Source organism: Piliocolobus tephrosceles, chromosome 8, assembly GCF_002776525.5.
Source record: "Piliocolobus tephrosceles isolate RC106 chromosome 8, ASM277652v3, whole genome shotgun sequence".
Classification (NCBI taxonomy): domain Eukaryota; kingdom Metazoa; phylum Chordata; class Mammalia; order Primates; family Cercopithecidae; genus Piliocolobus; species Piliocolobus tephrosceles.
In genome coordinates this window covers 143386645-143405990 of record NC_045441.1, presented here as the reverse complement: position 1 = coordinate 143405990, position 19346 = coordinate 143386645, and the positions used below count along the sequence as shown (strand labels likewise).

The 19346-nt window shown below is 43.7% G+C and overlaps 1 protein-coding gene and 1 long non-coding RNA gene across 7 annotated transcripts in view; one reads left to right on the top strand and one right to left on the bottom strand.

Moving 5' to 3' along the window:
• The window catches only part of HTR5A (5-hydroxytryptamine receptor 5A), an 80934-nt gene that overhangs the window by 4876 nt on the left and 56712 nt on the right, over positions 1 to 19346 (bottom strand). For 5 of the 6 annotated variants that reach the window (XM_026447001.1, XM_026446999.1, XM_026446997.1 and 2 more), the window contains one exon: positions 8360 to 10365. In XM_026447001.1, the coding sequence (XP_026302786.1) occupies positions 8360 to 9100 (741 nt within the window). In that variant the 5' untranslated portion in view covers positions 9101 to 10365. The remainder of the gene's footprint in view (positions 1 to 8359; positions 10366 to 19346) is intronic. The other variant, XM_026446995.2, reaches the window with a different exon arrangement.
• On the top strand, positions 8443 to 12928 carry LOC113219710. Its single transcript, XR_003306679.1, has 2 exons — positions 8443 to 8966; positions 10738 to 12928. It is a non-coding gene; the product is annotated as an uncharacterized LOC113219710 (long non-coding RNA).

The window sequence follows — 19346 nt, the reverse complement described above, 5'->3', positions numbered from 1 at the left end:
TTCACAGGGTGGATCCCGTTCACACTGGAGATGCTGTTCACACTGGGGATGCTGGTCACACTGGAGACACCATGTAGGCTGATTACACTGGAGATGCTGGTCACACTGGAGATAGTGTTCACACTGGTGATGATCACACTGGTGATATCAGTGACACTTAGGGCTTGATTTAGAATTTTTTTATAGTTTAGTCATAGAACTCCAAGTTGTTCAGAAAAGCATATTTTTCTATTACCTTGTGAAATGTTGGTTATTTTACTGGGCCATCTGGCCATCTTTGGGGCTGCATTCAATGCCAACTCACTTGACAGAAGAAAGAGTGGCATTGATTTAAAACGGTACCCCTGGGACAGTAGACTTTCCAGCTGCTAGGAGGATCTTGGTTGTCTGTGGAGTTTCAGGTTTCTAATGCCCTCAAATGGTGGATTTGTTTGCTTACTCTATGGCTCTTGGACTTATGGACTCCTTAGCTCTTTGCTCTCTTCTAATCAATGATTGCAATAAAGCACTTAATTGAGTCTGGACAATAACACTCTATTTTCAACCTGGTCATTAGTAAACTCACAGAAAGAGAGCAAATAGGGTTAAAAAGTGAACAGTTAAGCCAAATTAATTTTTCCTAATAATCTCTGAAATGCACGTAAAGTACATACCTCACAATTTAAGATTCATATATAAATTTTTTTTTTCTAAATGAACACTTAGCCTCATCTCCCCCAGCAAACAAGTTCTTTGGGGACAGGTATATATGTGTTAGAGCTTTCATCCTTCCAAAATGATTGCATGCTAAACAATTATTTACTGGTTAATCACAATTCTGGTATGTACTTTTATTTCATCCAACCACTCTGTTTTGCCTTTCTAATAAGTCCTAGACAATCAATGGATTACCACCAATAATGGGTGTTGAAATTAAGGGATAAAGACTCTTACCCTGGAAGTGTGGTTTCAGGTGATTTGCATGTTAGACCACACCACTGTCAGAATGAGAGATGGGTCACAGGAGCCCAATGGAACAATACAAATGTTTAAGCTAAAAATGGCCTTACCCATTAAGGAAGGCTCTACGAGGGTGTGAAGAAAAACCCTCCACAAACTTAGGACAAGACTGATTGTTCTATAACTGATAACAAGCAGACATTTTTCTTGTTTAAACCTCTTCAATCAATCAAGGACAATGCAGTTTTGGAATATACACTTGTAAACCAATTAATCTGTGTCAGCCTTCACTTCTGAGTCAGCCAGTTAGGGTCAGACTCACCCCGATAAACACACCTCTGAGCACCAATCACCCAACAGAAAACCCCATTCCAGCAGAAAACCCCATTCCAACAGAAAACCCCATTCCAGCAGAAAACCCCATTCCAACAGAAAACCCTATCCAGCAGAAAACTCTATCCAACAGAAAACCCCATTCTGAGTAAACCCCATTCTGCAGCTGATGTCAGCCTGCTGTTACTCTGAGTGTCCTCCAGTCTCTGAACCCCACACTGCCCCGAATCATGGATGATGGGCATTCCGCTCTGCTGTGGGAGATTGTTGACAAGCATAGCTTCCTCTCACTATTCTGAGCAAAAGATTCATCTTTGTCTTTCTATCCCAGACTCTGAGCAGTATTGGCATCACCTCTGGACAGTTCTAGAGGTTCCACTGAGGTCATTTTGAAGACCCTCCATGGGAACCTTGGGCCACAGGTGCATTCACTGGGCCCCAAACTCAGTTGCCCTTTGTGTCTGTAGCCAAGTGCATCAGTCTCAACAAGGATTTGAGTTCCACCTAGTTTCACTGGGCTTTTATTGCTCAATGTATTTTGTTATCCTAGGATTTGTGACCAACTATGTCCTTGGATAAGGTTGCAAGGCTGAGGTGTTTGTATCATGTAACTCGATCTTTGATTGAGAAATCTATCATTAGGTAATTGTCTTAGATCTATGTGTAAAGCTTTAAACCTCTTGCCATGAAGGTGTATCATTTGGCAAATATTGTCATGCCACTAATCTACTTATCCTATGGCCTCTTGCTTTGCTTGTGTGTTGTCTACATGTACAAAGTCCTGTTGCATGGGTTTTTGTTTTGTCCTGGAACTCTTTCTGTTGAATACAGAAGGAACTATTCTATAAGGCATTGGCTTGATAAGTTTCCAATCTAATTCAAGCTGGACCTGAGGGCTAATGATTTGAAGACCATTATTAGACAAGTGACCAATTTATGAAAAAGCAATTGATCAGACTTTGCTTGGGGTCCCCTACAAAATTTTATGAGGGCACTCCTGACTTGTCGACTTGTGAAAATACATCACTTTGCCCTATCATTTTCCAGCTTAATGACAGTTGTGTGGACAATGATGTGTCCCCTTCTCCATCTTTTTGGTCCAGGATCCTGAGACACTATTCACAAGCACGAACTGTTGATCAACCACAGTTGCCTCTTCCTCACGTGCCATGGCTTGCTTATGTCCAAATTTCAATCCTCTTTTTTAAGAATTTCTATTTCCTATTTAAAATTGCATTATGATCCTAACTCTTGCAATTTTCTTCACAAATGCCAAACTTTTCTTTACTTAATGAAAAACATCTGATGAATGAAAAATTAATAAGATATTTAGAAGAAGCTCTAGAAAAATTAGGAGACAAACATCAAATGGCTAAAAGTCAGCCTCTTTAATTGGTATTTTGAGGCCTTAAAACAAAATCCTAACTCTAAAATAGTCTCAAAGATGTTGTAACCTTCCCAAACCTGCCCTCTTTGCAGATCTCTATCTTGCATTTTTCTATTCAACTTTATCTGACTTCCTAAATGAATCAGGATTTTCTCAGGAAAAACACAATCACATTATAAAATTACCAGAAGAAAAATCAGATTTATAGAATTTAAATTAGAACTTTCGTCTAAAGCTAAGTTAAGAGCTATAATTAAGAAATTTTCTAGGCCAGGCATGGGAGCTCATGCCTGTAAACCCAGTACTTTGAGAGGCCAAGGTATTTGAGGTCAAGAGTTTGAGACCAGCCTGTGCAATAGAGAGACCCCCATCTCCACAAAAATTGTAAAAATTATCCAGGTGTGGAGGCATATCCCTGTGGTCCCAGCTACTCGGGAGACTGAGGTGTGAGGACTGCATGAGCCCAGGGTTTCAAGGCTGCAGTGAGCTACGGTCGTGCGACTGCACTCTAGCCTGGGCGACAGAGCAAGACCCTGTCTCAAAAACGAAAGGAAAGAAAAGAAGGAAGGAAAAGAAAGGAAAGGAAGAAAAAGAAAGAAAAATTTTCTAAACTTTTGTTATAGAATTTTTAATTTTTTAGATTGTCAAACAAAATTTTTATTTTCTTGAACTACAGATGTGTACTAATTAGTTAAATTAACTAAAATCCTCTCAGATAAGAAAAAAATGGTTAAAAGAAGAAGCATAGAAAATAGAAGAGTTATATAACCCAGTCGTGAAAATTTAAATAGAAAATATATTATGTAAAGTAATTTTAGAAGGCTTTCTTTTAAGGAGAGGTTGAATAAAGATTCAAAGTAAACTAAATAAATCTGGGCATGGTGGCTCACTCTTGTAATCCCAGCACTTTGGGAGGCCAAGGCAAGAGGATTATTTGAGCATGGGAGTTTGAGACCATCATGGGCAACATGGTGAGACCCCATTTCTACAAAAAATACTAAAGTTAGCCAGATGTGATGGCTCACACTTGTAGTCCCATGTACTTGAGAGGCTGAATAAAGATAGAAAAGAGACATCAGAAAACCTTCAAGTAGCGTATTTGTGTATACCCAACAGCTAAAGTATAGTCTTGTCATGTCTTTCTATAAATGGACTTAAACCTGAATTTGGGAATTTAATACGAAAAAATAAACTGAAATGTGAAATTGCCAATTTGCAAAATATCCAATGTGGGGCTAGACATTTCCAGATAGACTTAGAAAGTAAATGCCAGAAATCAATACAAGATATGGCTTTCTAGATAAGACATCCAAAAGGGCCTCTGTTCTCAAAGATTTGAGAGCTGAGATAAGGATCCCTATACATATTAGTATATTGCTAGCAGAAGGAGCCCTGAAAGAATGAACATCTCGTGTTGGCAAAAAGCAAAATGACAACGATATACAATCTATCTAATAAAGCCACTCCAAGGAAGGTGTTTTCACTCAACAATTTGTCTTTTTAAACTTCCAAGGAGAATTTTCTATAACTAGATGTACAACTATATGATGTTTTTGTTTATGTGGGTGTCAGTATAACTACCAGTAACCCCACTATTATAGAACAAGAGATCATTTCATGTACATTTTTAAAGTTGTCTGAAAAACAAAAAAGCAAATTGACTTGTAGCAAGTTTTTAAAAATTAAAAACAAACAAAAAAATCAATAAAGCTATTGGTGGCTGGGCGCAGTGGTTCATGCCTGTCATCCCAGCACTTTGGGAGGCTAAGGTCAGCAGATCACCTGGGGTCAGGAGTTCGAGACCAGCCTGGCCAATACCCTGTTTCTACTAAAAATACAAAAATTAGCCAGGCATGGTGGCACACACCTGTACTCAGGAGGCGGAGGCCGGGGAATTATTTGAACCTGGGAAGCAGAGATTGCAGTGAGCTGAGATCAGGCCCCTGCACTCCAGTCTAGGCAACAGAGTGAGACTCCATAAAATAAACAAATCAAACAAAAAAAACCTATTGGTTATAGGTGATACCAGATAGTGAAACAAGATAATGAATGACAAATTGACAAATTTCTGGCATATAGTAAATTTTTCAAAAGCTTGAGAGAAAATCAACTTTATTTAATGAAACAATTCAAGTAGTAACAATCTTTAACAATCCTGTATGCCAACTTATAACTGATATTTTCAGATCATTATCAAAATAATACTTCTTTAACCTATGACATACCTGCAATAGGTAGGATCTGCTTCCAAATAAAATGCGCTGCAGCCCTTGTTCATGATGAGATTATAACTGATCTAGATGTGAGAATACCTACACCACATGTAATTTTAAAAATTACTAAAGAAATACTGATGGTCCTAGAATCTCTATGGACAAGAGACTCCACAACTAGAAAATTTAATTGAAGAAGAATGCATAAGAGTTAAGACTGACTCTTCCTAGGTTATCATGAACATTCCTTTTCATGCAAATATGAAAATACGGGGCCATGCTCTGGGCGGATTAAGGTGACAGCATAGCACCTGTCAAAGAACATTGCTTATTTTAAGCTCATCGCTTAATTCAGTAACCTGGATCAAGGGCAACTCATCTCAATCAAAATTCTTTTAAAATTTTCTTATCTTAGGATTTGTAACCAAGTGTGTTCTTGTATAAGGTTGTAAGGCTGAGGTGTTTATGTCAAGTAACTAGATCTTTGATTAAGAGATCTACCATTAGGTAATTGTCTTAGATCTGTGTAAAAGACTTCAAACCTCTTGTCATGAGGCCGTACTATTTGGCAAATGGTGTCGTGCTATTCATCTACGTAGCCTAATGATGCTTGCTTTGCTTTTCCTGTTGTTTATCTACATGTATAGTCTTTTTGCATAGGTTGCTCTTCTAGGTGTAGGTCTGCTGCAGGGATCATATAGGAATCAAATATATGCATAGCTTCAGTATCATTGGTAGTCTATAATTTTGGGAGTCAGAGGGTTATTAATTTTGTCTATTATATATAGAATGAATAAGGATAGGAGGGCAATTAAGGTTAGATTAATAGAAGGTAAAATAGTTCACACTGTCTCTGCCTCCCGGATGTCTACAGTACCTATATGGATTATTGGTGTTAGCCCCTCTGTTCTGAAAGTCAGGCCACCAGAGATGGACTCACTTCAGTAAATACCCATTGGACGACAACCAGTCAGCAACAGCTTCTCCTACAGAGGATGCCATCTATCCACATCTCAACAATCCACCAACCCCTGAGGCTCCATACCTCCCAAAAGCGCTGTTTCAGGTCAGCATTCTGCTCTGCTCAGGGAAACTGCCTGGACAGCACAGCCTCTACTCACTCTAGTAAGGAAAGTATTTTTCTTTGTCATTTTATTTCAGATCTCTAGCAGTGGCTTCCTTGTCCTTTGACAAGGGCAAGGCTTATCTGTCTTGTGTTGCCAGATCCCAGCTCAATGTCTGACTTAGGTTAGGATTTCATGGCATGTATTTGAATAAAACCCAGCAGATAAAGAAATGATAGAAGTGTTGTGGTTTCCCTAGGGAACCGCTAGCTGGTGGTAGAACTCATTTAGAAACTTTGACACCCACTCCCACTATCACAGAACAATCAGGAGGCCTGGTTTGTAATGAACCCTTCAACATAACGTAAGGTCAGAGGCAGCCACATATTATATTTAGGGTAGTGGATTATTTAGAGTCCTTTTGCTAAGTCAAGGGACCCATTTTCAAAACTGATCTGGGAGAGGTAGAGAGAGGAGAGAATACACACACACACACACACACGCACGCACACATACACATATATGTACATACATATACATACACACATATGTGTGTGTGTATCTATATAAAAAGCACAAAGATGTTATAATGCTTTGCTTCTGCTATCACCAAAGCAGAGAAATGAGAGTGCCCTTCATCCTTTTACGACAAGCCTTGGGATGGAATTGTAATTAACTTCCTCCTTCTAAAGCTGTGTTTGGGGTTGACTGTAAATCATATTTGCCTGAATAAACATCAGGGGAGAGGAGGATTCATAAAAGGAGGGCCCTTGGAGGTGACCAGTCCCCTTGTTCCTGGCCTGGAATTTGAGTGGACGTTCATATGCATGGAACATAGCTTCAGGTAGTTTGATAGAAGCTTCAGTGTCCTTACCCATCAGCACTCTTTGTTCAGCTTAGAAATCGAATAGTTCAGAGTTTCCCAAATTCAGTACGATTGACATTTTGTTCTGAACAATTCTCTGTTGAGGTGCTGTCCCGTGCATTGTACAGTATGTAGCAGGATTCCTGACCTCTCTACACTACATGCCATTAGCACCCCATCCTCAAGTCTTCATCATCCGAAATGCCTCCAGACAGCCTAAATGTTTCCTGGGGGGCAATATCACCCTTCGCTGAGAAGCGCTGCTGTAGGTAAAAGAACAGGCAGCCTCTAACCCCTCATTTTCTTCTTTCCTCTAAGATGAGGCCCTTTTTCCTCAGCTACACCTCTGGTCCCTCTACGTTTGACTGACTGGGGATGGTTAGAATCAGCTACTGACTCTAGAAAGCACATACAGAGCTCAGGGTGAGTGTCTATTTCCCTCCCTAGACCAGACTCTTCATGGGCAAAGACAACATCTCTATCATTATCTTACTTCTTGCACTAAGCCTGTAGCATGCACTCCACATGCTTGTTTCAGAGCCAACAACAGAAAATGGGGACTGTGTAGACTTCTGCTCTAACTTAAATGTGTGAATTAGATTCAAGGAATCTTCCTTGGTAATGAAGGGGAGCAGTCTTCAGAATCATGAGTCATAGGGCCAGATTATTAACAGTCAACAAAAAAACAGGAGTGGGAGGAGATGAGAAAAGCTCCTCGCTGTTGCTAAAGCGGTTGTCATGCAATAAATATCTCTCATAGAGAGCTGGGGAATTCTCTTTCCTGGATTTTTAATTTCCTTCTGCAGCTTTTCTCATGTTCAGGAAGGAAGACAAGTAGTCTTCAGTCACACCTACAACCTAATAGGGCTGTGGGGGATAGACCCAGAAAGTAGCACCCTAAGGCAGTGGAAGCAGATAACAAATGCAAGCTCTGGGACCAATGCAGGCAACGTCTTCAGTCTTACGTCAGGACGGGAGGATGCCACAGAATGACAGTAACCTAGGTGATACCATATTTTTAATAAATCGGTTGCTGTAATTTGCAAAGAAAAAGAATAGACTAGGATGAAGGGCTAACCTGCATCGCCTGATACATGGCAGTCTTCTTATCAAATTGTGCTCCCATCCCTGCCTCCCCTCCTCCTGGAACACCCCCATTCTAAGTGCAGGAGGCTGCTAGTTTTTTCCACTATACTGAATCAGTGTACCCCAGATACCAGCTTATCCAGATATTCTAAAGGGTATTATATTATAGATCCATAGAATTTGGGGGCCAAAGGGGACCCTGTAGAATGAGGCAGTCTGAACTCCTCGTGTTCTGTATGTTTAACAAATAACTCATTAGAGAAGGAAAATGATGTGATTAGCTCTGTGAGAGGGAACATGTCAGAGCAAAGTATATCTATGATGCTTTCTTCCAGTCTCCCGGTTTACTCCCCCAACTCCCAAACACAAAAAGTTCCATTTTCTACAAGTGTGGGGGGTGGGGCAGGTGGCCTGGGGACATAGCCTGTACAGATGCAAGTCGAATATGTTTAAGGATTGCTGAGATACCCACCTCCACAGCTTCGGATATGGGTGAGACGCTATTGGTCTTCCTGGAGCCCACGCGGAACTTGGCAGCCTTGTAGATCTTCCAGTACACGAAGAGCACCACACAGAGCGGCAGGTAGAAGGCGCCTACGGTGGAGAACACTGCGTAGGAAGGCTCGCGGCTTACCTGGCACTCCTCGCTGCCCTCAGAGTACGTCTCTCCCCAGCCAAAAAGCAGCGGGGCCAGAGAGATGACAGCGGAGAGCGCCCAGGTGAGCGCGATCATGACGTTGGAGATGCACTTGCGGGTGCGGAGCGTGTATTCCAGGTGGCGCGTGATGGACCAGTAGCGGTCCAGGGCTATGGCCGTCACGTTCCAGATGCTGGCCGTGCAGCAGAGGACGTCGCACGCGATCCACAGCTGGCACAGCCGCCGACCCAGCTGCCAGCGGCGCCCAGACAGCTCGTGCACCAGGCTCAGTGGCATAACCAGCGCAGCCACCAGGACGTCCGAGATGGCCATGGACGCCACCAGGTTGTGGGGCACGCGGTGGAAGGTGCGTACGCGGAGGATGGTCGCCAGCACCAGCAGGTTCCAGGCGAACGTCGCCGCCACCAGAAAGCCCAGCAAGGTGAGAATAAGCACTCCGAAGACCGAGAGCAGGGGTGAGCTGGGGCGCAGATCGTCTTTGCCGAGGCTGCGGTTGGTCTCCAAAGGGGAGGGGGTGGAAAGGGAAAAGGAGGTTAGATTCACAGATAAATCCATCTCTGGGTCAGGAGACCGGCCTGGGGTGCTTGCAGAAGGGGTGTTCAGGAGGACTTAAGGTGGCCGCTGTGCCCAGAGCCAATCCGGATGTTTGCAAACTCTGGCCAGTGGTGGAGTTTCTGGAAAGTGCCTGTGAATTTGGCCCCAGTATCCTGCTAGTGAGCATCCGTTGGAGATGGTGTGGTTGCAAGCGCGGCAGGTCTGAAGCCCTCAGAGGCTAAGGAAGCAGAGGCGAGGGGCTGCGTGTTGCAACCAGGGCCCGCCTAAGCTGTCAGGAGCCCAGGGCTCCTCGCCTTGGTGGAAAAGGCTGTCTGGCCCCCCAGAGCCGAGCATCTCCCAGATCGGGGAGAAGCTGGACGGCCAGCAGTGTGTGGGTGCAGGAGAGGGACTGGTGCGTCAGAGCAGTCGCTCTCACCGCGTTGCCTCCCTGCCTACCCTTCTATCTAGGCAGCCGGCTGCAGCTTTAACTCCGTGCTAGGGAAGCCAGTTTTGGGGGGACCTGCTTTCTGGGACCTGCCTTCTGTCCCAGTTGCCCCCGCCACCCCGTCTGAGGCTGCGGCTCCGGAGAGCGAATGCTGGCGCGCCCACCGAGACCTGCCTTATCCAAGCGGAGATCTAGCCCTACGTAAGCCGTCAGCTGATAAGGCCATCTCTCCCCGCCTCCTGGCTCGGAGTGCGGGGCTTTGGGGCTGTCCGCGGTGCTGCTGCTCTCCCCTTGCCCGGAGGCTCCCAGTGCGCGCCCCCACTTGTGGTGCTGTCCGCGGTGCTGCCGCCTCTCCCCGCCCGGGCGCAGGAGGGTTGGCGCTGTCCACGGTGCTGCCGCTCTTGCCTGAAACGGGTTCGCCACGTGGAACAAGTTGACCAATGAACTTTCCTCAAAACGTTTCCCTAGCCATCCACACACGTCCCTCTAGGGGTGGTCTGGAGGCCCTAGATACTGCTTTCTCAGCTTTCCGTCAGTATTTGCTCTTCCTACAAGAGTTTCGAGTTAGGGGTCTAAGATAGTTTCACTAACTTTTGTTCTCTGGAAGATTTCAGCACATGGTTGCTTTCTTCTTACCCAGCTCTCAGTTGCTTCCCTTAAGGGTTGTTTTCCTTAAAGGAGGAGAAGCAAGATAGCAGTTGCTGCTGTTCCGAGAGATGGCTGTCGTGTTGGAGTTAGAATGCTTTGCCTGGCTCCAACATGAATGACCGAAGAATGTTTTCTCTGCTCAGAGTCATAAGGCAGCTGGGTAGTCTCCAGTGGTCCCTACTAAATTTGCTTCCTGAGAAGGAAAAATTGGAGTATAAGTTATTATAAGAGCTCCATCTCACTCAAAAGAAAGAGGTTCTCCCCTCACACATGCACACAAAACAACCACAGAAATTGAGAAAATATCAGAAGCTTCTAACTAGAAATTATGATTTAAAGCACTTCATAAATAGGCACATGATATAGCAATATAAAAAAAGCTGAAATTTTAAAAATGATGTGACAGAAATGGCAGAAAAAAAGTAAGGTGTTAATAAACTTTGTTTTTAAGTATATAAAATGAGTGTCGTGAAATCCTGTGCATTTACAAGTAAATTTAGTCAGAAACTTTTTAGCTGTTTAAAGATTAGCAACATGTGTTGATATAAGATTTTGTTTTTTGCAGAGTAAAACAAGTATCAGGCAAATGCACTGAGAAAATAGAAAGTCCTCCACTGGAACCCAGAAGATGGGACAACATCATTAAATACAGGATTATTCACAGGGCTGTTTCAAACACCACTTAAAAACAGCTGACGGTGACTACCTGCATGCAGTGCAACTGTGCATGGCCCCAGTCAAGAAGCAAGCTTGTGCTTGTTTATGGCACATCATCTTCTTGAGGCCATGGAACTAATGGGAATGAGATATAAACTATGATTCCTCTTATTGGAAAAAATTCTGCTTCTAGTCTCAGGGCCTGTGACCTGGAGGAATGGATGAGCTGTGTTGCCCACAGGTAGGCCTCAATGGATCTCTCTATACAAATCTCGAAAGGCACTGTGGGCTGGTGATTGTATTTCCTACTGATTCCCCAGGCCACAGCTGTCTGTATTGACAGCTAAGTGAGCAGCAGAACAGTTAATAGGAACAAAGCCAAGGATAACTGAGGATAATTTGTGAAAAATAGAGTGTCATAAAGTTAGGGCATGAATAGAATATTTCCACAAAGAGGAGATCCAGTGGAGCATTTCCAGAGGGGACAAACCTTGTTCAGAAAGTCTGGTTTATCTCTTAAAACTACACAAATAAAAAATCATAATATTTCAGCTTCATCTTAAAGCATAGCCCCAATTTTATTTTGAAAAACACTGAAAAGGAAAAAATCTGAAAAGGTATAAAACTCCCATCTGCCATATGGTACCTCTGAAATGGCAGTACTGGGAAATATAATTTCCTGGGTTGTCACCTGATATGGGTTAAATTGTGTCTCTCCCTCCCCCTCCCTTACCCCCTGCCAAATTTATATATGGAAGTCCTAACCCTTAGAACTTCACAGTGTGACTATATTTAGAAATAAGGTCTTTAAAGGGATGATTAAGTTAAAATGAGGCCATAGGATAGGGTCTCATTCAATCTGACTGATACTCTTATGAAAACAGGAAATTTAGACATGCAAAGAGATACTAAGGATGTGTGTGCACAGGACAGACCCTGTGAGAATAAAGTGAGAAGGTGGCCATCTACAAGGCAAGGAGAGAGATATTAGAAGACACCAGAATTGGAAGATTAGAAGATATCAGCATTGGATTTCCAGCTGCCAGAGCTAGGAACAAATAAATTTCTAGTGTGAGCCACTCAGTCTGTGGTACTTTTTCATGGCAGCCCTAGCAAGCTAATATACCATGTGACAAAAGATACTAGCAAAAGATACAACCACATAACTGAACGAGGTGCTACACTGGGGGCAGAGGGAATTATAGACATATAAACACATCATGGGACATCTACTAAAACCTTTCCTTTACAAAATGTAGTTTTCAGCCATCTAGCAATCATTCGAGTGCAGAATCAGTTGTCTATCGAGGTTACCTATGGTTTGTAATCAAGTAATGTCATTGGCATATAGAAAAATACTTATTTTAGATATCCTATAATGGGAAGGTATGAATCTATTTCATTTAAGTAGGAGCTCAATTTGTTATTGTTGTTGTTTTTGCTTCTGTTTTTTGAGACAGAGTCTGGCTCTGTCGTCCAGGCTGGAGTGCAGTGGCACGATCTCGGCTCACTGCAACTTCCGTCTTCTGGGTTCAAGCGATTCCCAGCTAATTTTTTTTGTAATTTTAGTAGAGATGGGGGTTTTACCATGTTGGCCAGGATGGTCTCAAACTCCTGACCTCAAGTGATCCACCCCTGTCAGCCTCCCAAAGTGTTGGAATTATAGGCCTAAGCCACCACACCTGGCCAATATCAATGAATTTTAATCTAACAGCATACAAAACATGCAAGATACAATTTCAGACCCCACATCACAGCAAACCCTTAAGGTACTACCACTCATTGGGTTTTAATACAGCATCACAGAAAAAAATCCATAATTATCTGAAAAGAGTATTAAAATACTCTATTTTCAGCTATATATCTGTATGAAAGTAGATATTCTTCACAATCTTAAACTAAAATAACATATCTCAACAGATGGAACGTAGAAACATTTGTTCAGATGTATTGAAGAGATTTGCAAAAATGTTAAACAATGTCTTTCAGAAAAATTTTTTGGAAAATAATTATTTTTCATAATGAGGTGTCATTTATATAAACATGTAATGGGTTTATTATTTTATGTTTAATAAATAAATACACAAATATGTTGAAAATGTCTCCAGTTTATTTTCCAGTAAATATTAATGTATATAACCCATGTAAACAAAAGCTCTTTGGGGTACTCAATTTTAAAGAATATGAAAGGGTCCTGAGACCACAGTGTTTGAAAATTGCTGTCATCAGAACATCACACTGATCCACCGTGTTGATGTGGGATGTTAATAAGACAAGACAAGCAAGAAAAGAAGTCTCAAGTTTGTTAGAGTCCTCGGTAAAATACGTGTGCTCCAAAATGTGAGAAACAATTTTGTCTTTGAAGAATCGGATGCCCACGACGTCATTGATGATGTTAGGGCTTCAGTGGCCCGGAGTGTGACAGGGTATTCCTTTCATTATAAAAATATACATATTGCATCTGGTACCTCCCCCTACTGGAAAGGAAACCTAATGCTTGGTCAGCACTTTGAATGCCAGAGGCAGCTGCTCTGATTCACATCCTGGTGATGGGGAAAGGCTGCCAGGTTCGGTTGGGGCTAAGAGCAGGAAATGGCTCTAGCAGAAGTCCTGGCTGCAGTGAAAGCAGCCCTACTGCTTGGGCTTTATGATTTGCAAAGCTTATGTTACTAGGAGTACCTGTAATGGGAAAAAACTCCATGAGGATTTTATTATAAACACTAGTAAAAGAGTCACAGTATAGAGCCCGAGGGTTCTGTAGGAAAGTCACCCCATCTACAACAGAAAACATTACACTGTTGGAAAAACAGTTTGTGTAAGCCAGGGCTCTGGCAGAAATAGAGCATCTGAGTATGAGACATTAAGTGATGCTGGAGCAAAATAAAACCATCAAGATGTGGAATTTTGCAGACCCACCCACAAGATTGGGTGGGCTTAGCAGCAAAACAGCATGAAAGAGAAGTGGTGCAGAGCAGAGCTGGAGGGTGCAAGCCAGCTCCACAAGAGGTGGCCCAGGCCACCCTGCTGCCTGTCATCACTGTACAAGCATCTACCCCGCAGCTCAAAGCCCTGGCTGCATGTCCAGCTGATGGGGCACCAGCAGGGCCGAGGGGGATTCACAGGTGGGTCAACCTGCTGTGTTGGTGCAAGTCAGAAAGAAGACTGCTGCTGTCTCATGTCTACTCTGGGTGGCCTTGGGAGACAGCAGTCAGGGGAGACCCTCCCAAGGGACAGAGCTCTAGGTGCTGCACCTGATCGTCCATTTTGTGTGGAAAGGGGAACAGCCTGAAGGAAGACTGGATACAGACTCACGAGCAGTGGCTAAAGGTCTGGAAGGTGAATGACTGGAAGGAAGGAGGTCTGTGAAAGAGGCTTATAAATGAACCAAAGGAAATAAGGACAATGTGTAGATGTTTTTATCACTTTTAACATCCTCCAGAGAGCATCCACTGCAGAACAGAACACTGGCGACAGGATGGCTCAGTCCACCGGTGACAGCCTGTCACTTGTCCACCCCAGTTCAGCACAATAGTTGAGTGGAGTAGCCATGGTGGTAGGGAGGGAAGCCATGCATGGCTGAAGCAGCATGGTGTCTCTCAGCAAGCATGGTCTTGTTACTGCTGCCGAACATCCAATCTGCCAGTCATGGAGAGCAATGCTGAACCCCCAAATTGGCATATCCCCTAGGGAGATCGCCAGCCACCTTGAAGGGCAGTTATTCATTGGCAGGGATGGGTCTGCCTCTCCTGCCTGCAGGGTCTCAGCCAGATCACTCTCCAAGGACCTTTGTAAGTTTCCATCCTCTGATACAGGATTGCACTCAGCATCCTTGTGAACCAGTGACCCCACTTTACAGCAATGAGCACATGGCCTTGGGTCCCTTCACAGACCACTTGTTGCAAGTTGAGCTGCACTTCTCCCCAGGTGAGAAAAAAGAAGTGTTGAAGTCCTCACTTCTGGTATCCGTGAATCTGACCTTCTCTGGAAATAGGGTCTTGGCTAATGTAATCAAGTTAAGATTGTACTGGATTAATGTGGACCCTAAATCCAATGACAGTGACCTCATAAGGAGAGGGAGATGTAAAGATTCAGACACAGAGAGCAAAGGTCATGTGAAGACAGAGCCGAGTGATGCTGCCACACGCCAAGGAACACCGAGGATTGCCAGCAACACCAGGAACCAGAGAGGCAAGGAAGGACCCTTCCCTGGAGCCCTCAGGGAGCATAGCCCTATCTGCTGCACCTTGATTTCAGATTTGCAGCCTCCACACTGTTGGAAAATTGATTTCTGTTGTTTTAAGCCCACAGTTTGTGGCACATTGTTACAGCCACCCTGGGAAATTAATACACTATTTTATCCAGAAACTGCCAGTCTGATGGAGTCGGGGGATGGCCTCTCAAGTATGCTAGGGAGATACTACTAGGGGACACTACTCTGCAACACCATCCCTCTACAGACAGTGATACCATAAATCAGTGTCATTTTATGGGGCTGTCCTTAAGGTAGACTATACGGACAGGCCTAGAAACCACGAAATAGAAGCACATCGTCATGCTTCCTGTCACAATCAGTGACCACCTGGAAACGCTGTCCTTCTTGTCTATGCAGCTTTAGGCTCTGTGGGTCTAGAGATTCTGGTTCCTAGAGAGAGAGAGCTCCCATCAGGTGCCATAGCAATAGTTCAATGTAACTTGTTCACTTTGGGCTGCTCATGCCAAGAGACTAGCAGGCAAAGACAAGAGTCATCAACCTGACAGGGATAACTGATCATGAGGAGGTGGCAGGGTGCAGCTATGGAGGGAGCAGAGAAGGATGTTGCATTAACCCATTCTCATGCTGCTATGAAGAAATACCCGAGACTGGGTAATTTATAAAGAAAATAAGTTTAACTGATTCACAGTTCCGCATGTTTGGAGAGGCCTCAGGAAATGCATAATCACGGCAGAAGGGAAAGCAAACACAACCTTCATCACAAGGCAGCAGGAGAGAGAAGTGCCAGCAGGGAAATGCCAGATGCTTATAAAACCATCAAATCTTCCGAGACTCACTCACTATCACGGGAACAGCACAGGAGAAACCTCCCCCATGATGAAATCACTTCCCACTGGGTCCCTCCCACAACATGTGGGGATTACGGGAGCTACAATTCAAGGTGAGATTTGGGTGGAGACACAGCCAAACCATGTCAGATGTGTTTGGAAGTCAAGTGATTAGTGTGGACATGTCATTCTCCAGAATATAAATACATAGATGTGGCAGTCATGGCATGAAAAGATCTCGGTAACCAGTGGGTCAGATCCCTCAGGGATGAGGGTCTTACCTCATGGATGATTCTGACATCAAGGTCAACAGAGATGCTAGCACAGGTGCAGGAAAACACAGGCAGGTAGTAGAGAAGGGAGATGATGAGTATCTGTCAGACTTGATACCAGCTGCACTAGTGAGGGTCATGCCTTATCCCACCAACCAGAACCCTGGATGGAAAGAACTCACTGTGAGAAGCAAGTGGGCTTGGGAGTATAACGAGTGGACTGCAGTGGACGCTATGGTATTTTGTCCAGGTTCCTCCCTCTGCACAGATTCTTCCTTCCCTAGATTCTGAGTATCAGCTCTTGATGGCTCATAGCTACATCCCTCATTGGGAATTGAGCTCTACTGCATAAAACAGCCTTGCCAATGTTGTCCCATCCCAGCAGGTGACCTGAAACCAGTGACTGACTGATGCAGGGATACAGATTCTCAGCTCCTTGCCTCAATCTGGGACAGTTCCGATAGGCAACTCCTTCTCAAAGCCCCTGAAGGATCGGTTGAGGTCTCGATTGTAAACACACTGAACACCTATTGCAGTATTCAGCAAGTTCAAATGCTTAGATAAACATAAAATACATAGCGTAGGAGAGTTCATCTTCTGAAGAAAAAATCAAAATGCATGTGCCACAAAATGACGTTTCAGTCAACAATAGACCACATACACAACAATGGTCCCATAAGATTATGATGGAACTAAAAAAAAAAAAAAAAGTCCTATCACCTAATGAGTCACAGTAGCACAACATATTACTCACCTGTAATGCTGATGTAAATAGTAACATTGTACACCTTCATGGCATAGGAGAAATAGGCTATCCCATGCAGCCTAAGGTGTGATAGGTTATCCCATATAGATTTGTATAAATACACTCTATGATGTTTGCACAACAACAAAATTGCTTAACCGTGCATTTCTCAGAACATATCCCTATTGTTAAGTGACACATGACTGTACCTATTTATTGGATAAAGTTACTCACTAGCCTAAACTGAGTAAATTATTGAGATGAGATTACTTGAAGTATCTTATTCTAGAATAGAAATTATTTGTCTCTACTTTCTTACTTGTCTCAACTTAGAAATGTCCCACGATGTAAGAGGCTAAACATGAATCTTCAAAGAGTCATTATATTCATAACATTAGATTATTATCTTAGGACGTGTCTAACAGTGGGATGTGTAACATTTCTTGTTAATAGCCAAGTATCTTTCACTCATAGACCAGGTACACAAACCACAGTTATTCTTGGTTTGCTTTTGCCCCTAGCATTCCTCAGGTATCTGAATTAAAGTGAAAGAAAACAGCAATGTGTGGGGAGAGGGCTGGGGAATAACCAAGGCCCTTTTTCCCCTGCCTCTTTTTAACCAGGCCAATAAGCTGCATCTGCAGTTTACCAGGCACATTTCAGGAAGCTACTTTTATAATAGGCATTTCCTCCTCTTTGGCAGTGGGGTGAAAGCGAGAATGAGTTTGGCATTTTGTGAGGTCAAATCTGTCTTCAGTTACTAGAACCATCTGGCTTTTTGGAGGATGGCCCCAGTATTCAAATGGCTGACTATACTGTTGAGGGAAAGCCACACAGAGAAATACATTTTTACATAAGCTGTTTCTTGCAAAGAAAAGAATGATGGTCCTTGAGGACACCCTGAAGCCCAGAGCTTGCATAAGTTGCTCCCACCCCTTCCCTAGCTCTTCCTCCAGCCTGGGAGCTGTGGCAGGTGTCTCTACCCCACTCGGGCTGTCACCCGAGGCGACAGTCACTCCCTCAGGCTCTGCCTCCTCCCCTTCTCCTGGCTTCAGGACTAAAACCAGGGTTAAGAGGTAGCATTACCTGGCTAGGCGTGATAAGGGAGAAAATGTCTATAACTGAAGGATTTGCAAGGAGTGTCTACAAGATCCCAGCAAGAATGAAGGGAGGACCCCAGGGACGAGATTTTGAGGGAGATTGACAAATGTCATCTGCTGAATAAGGATGAACTTGAAGAGTTGGGAGCACTCTCTAAGGACATGTTTATGGCAGCACGATTCACAATTGCAAAATCGTGGAACCGACCCAAATGCACATCAATCAATGAGTAGATAAAGAAACTGTGGTGTATATATACATGATAAAATACTACTCACCCATAAAAAGGAATGAATTAATGGCATTCTCAGTGACCTGGATGAAATTGGAGACTATTCTTTTTTCGTTTGTTTGTTTGTTTGAGACGGAGTTTTGCTCCTGTTGCCCAGGCTGGAGTGCAATGGCACGATCTCAGCTCACTGCACCCTCCGCCTCCCGGGTTCAAGCGATTCTTCTGCCTCAGCCTCCCAAATAGCTGGGATTACAGGCACCTGCCACCACTGCCGGCTATTTTTTGTATTTTTAGTAGAGACAGGGTTTTACCATGTTGGCAAGGCTGGTTTCAAACTCCTTATCTCAGGTGATCCACCCACCTCAGCCTCCCAAAGTGCTGGGATTGCAGGCATGAGCTACTACGCCTGGCCTGGAGACCATTACTCTAAGTGAATTAACTCAGGAATGGAAAACCAAACATCGTATGTTCTCACTAATATGTGGGAGCTAAGCTACCAGGATGCAAAGGCATAAGAATGATACAATGAACTTCAGGGACTTGGGGGGAAGAGTGGGATGGGTTAAGGGATAAAAGACTACAAATAGGATGCAGCATATATTGCTTGGGTAATGGGTGCACCAAAATCTCACAAATTACCACTAAAGAACTTACTTGTGTAACCAAATACCACCTGCACCCCAATAACCCATGGAAAAATAAAACAAAAAACCTAAAAAAGAAAGAACTTGTAGATTTGGGGGCACTCTCTCAGGACACAGAACCAGGAAGGACACCATGGGGTTTGGCATTCACCACCAGTGTGGCTATCAGCAGCCTGGGGAAAGTGATGGGTAATTAGTTGTGGAAATCCCGAGCTGCCTTGGCAGATGGGAGAGGAAGGAATAAAAGGCTGAGGGAAGTGGGTTTCTGGGACAGATAGATTATGTAAGGCTGGAAGATTCAGAGGATTACATTCCTGGGGGGCCCAGAGGAAGCCCCCTTCACCGAGGCCTTCAAGAAAGAACTAGTGAAAAGCTCAGTGGTAGATCCCCTCGGAGGCCAGGAATGATGGTGAGTGGTGGATCACACGCACCCTGAGTTCACAAATATCCACGGATCACACACACCCTGAGTTCACAAATACC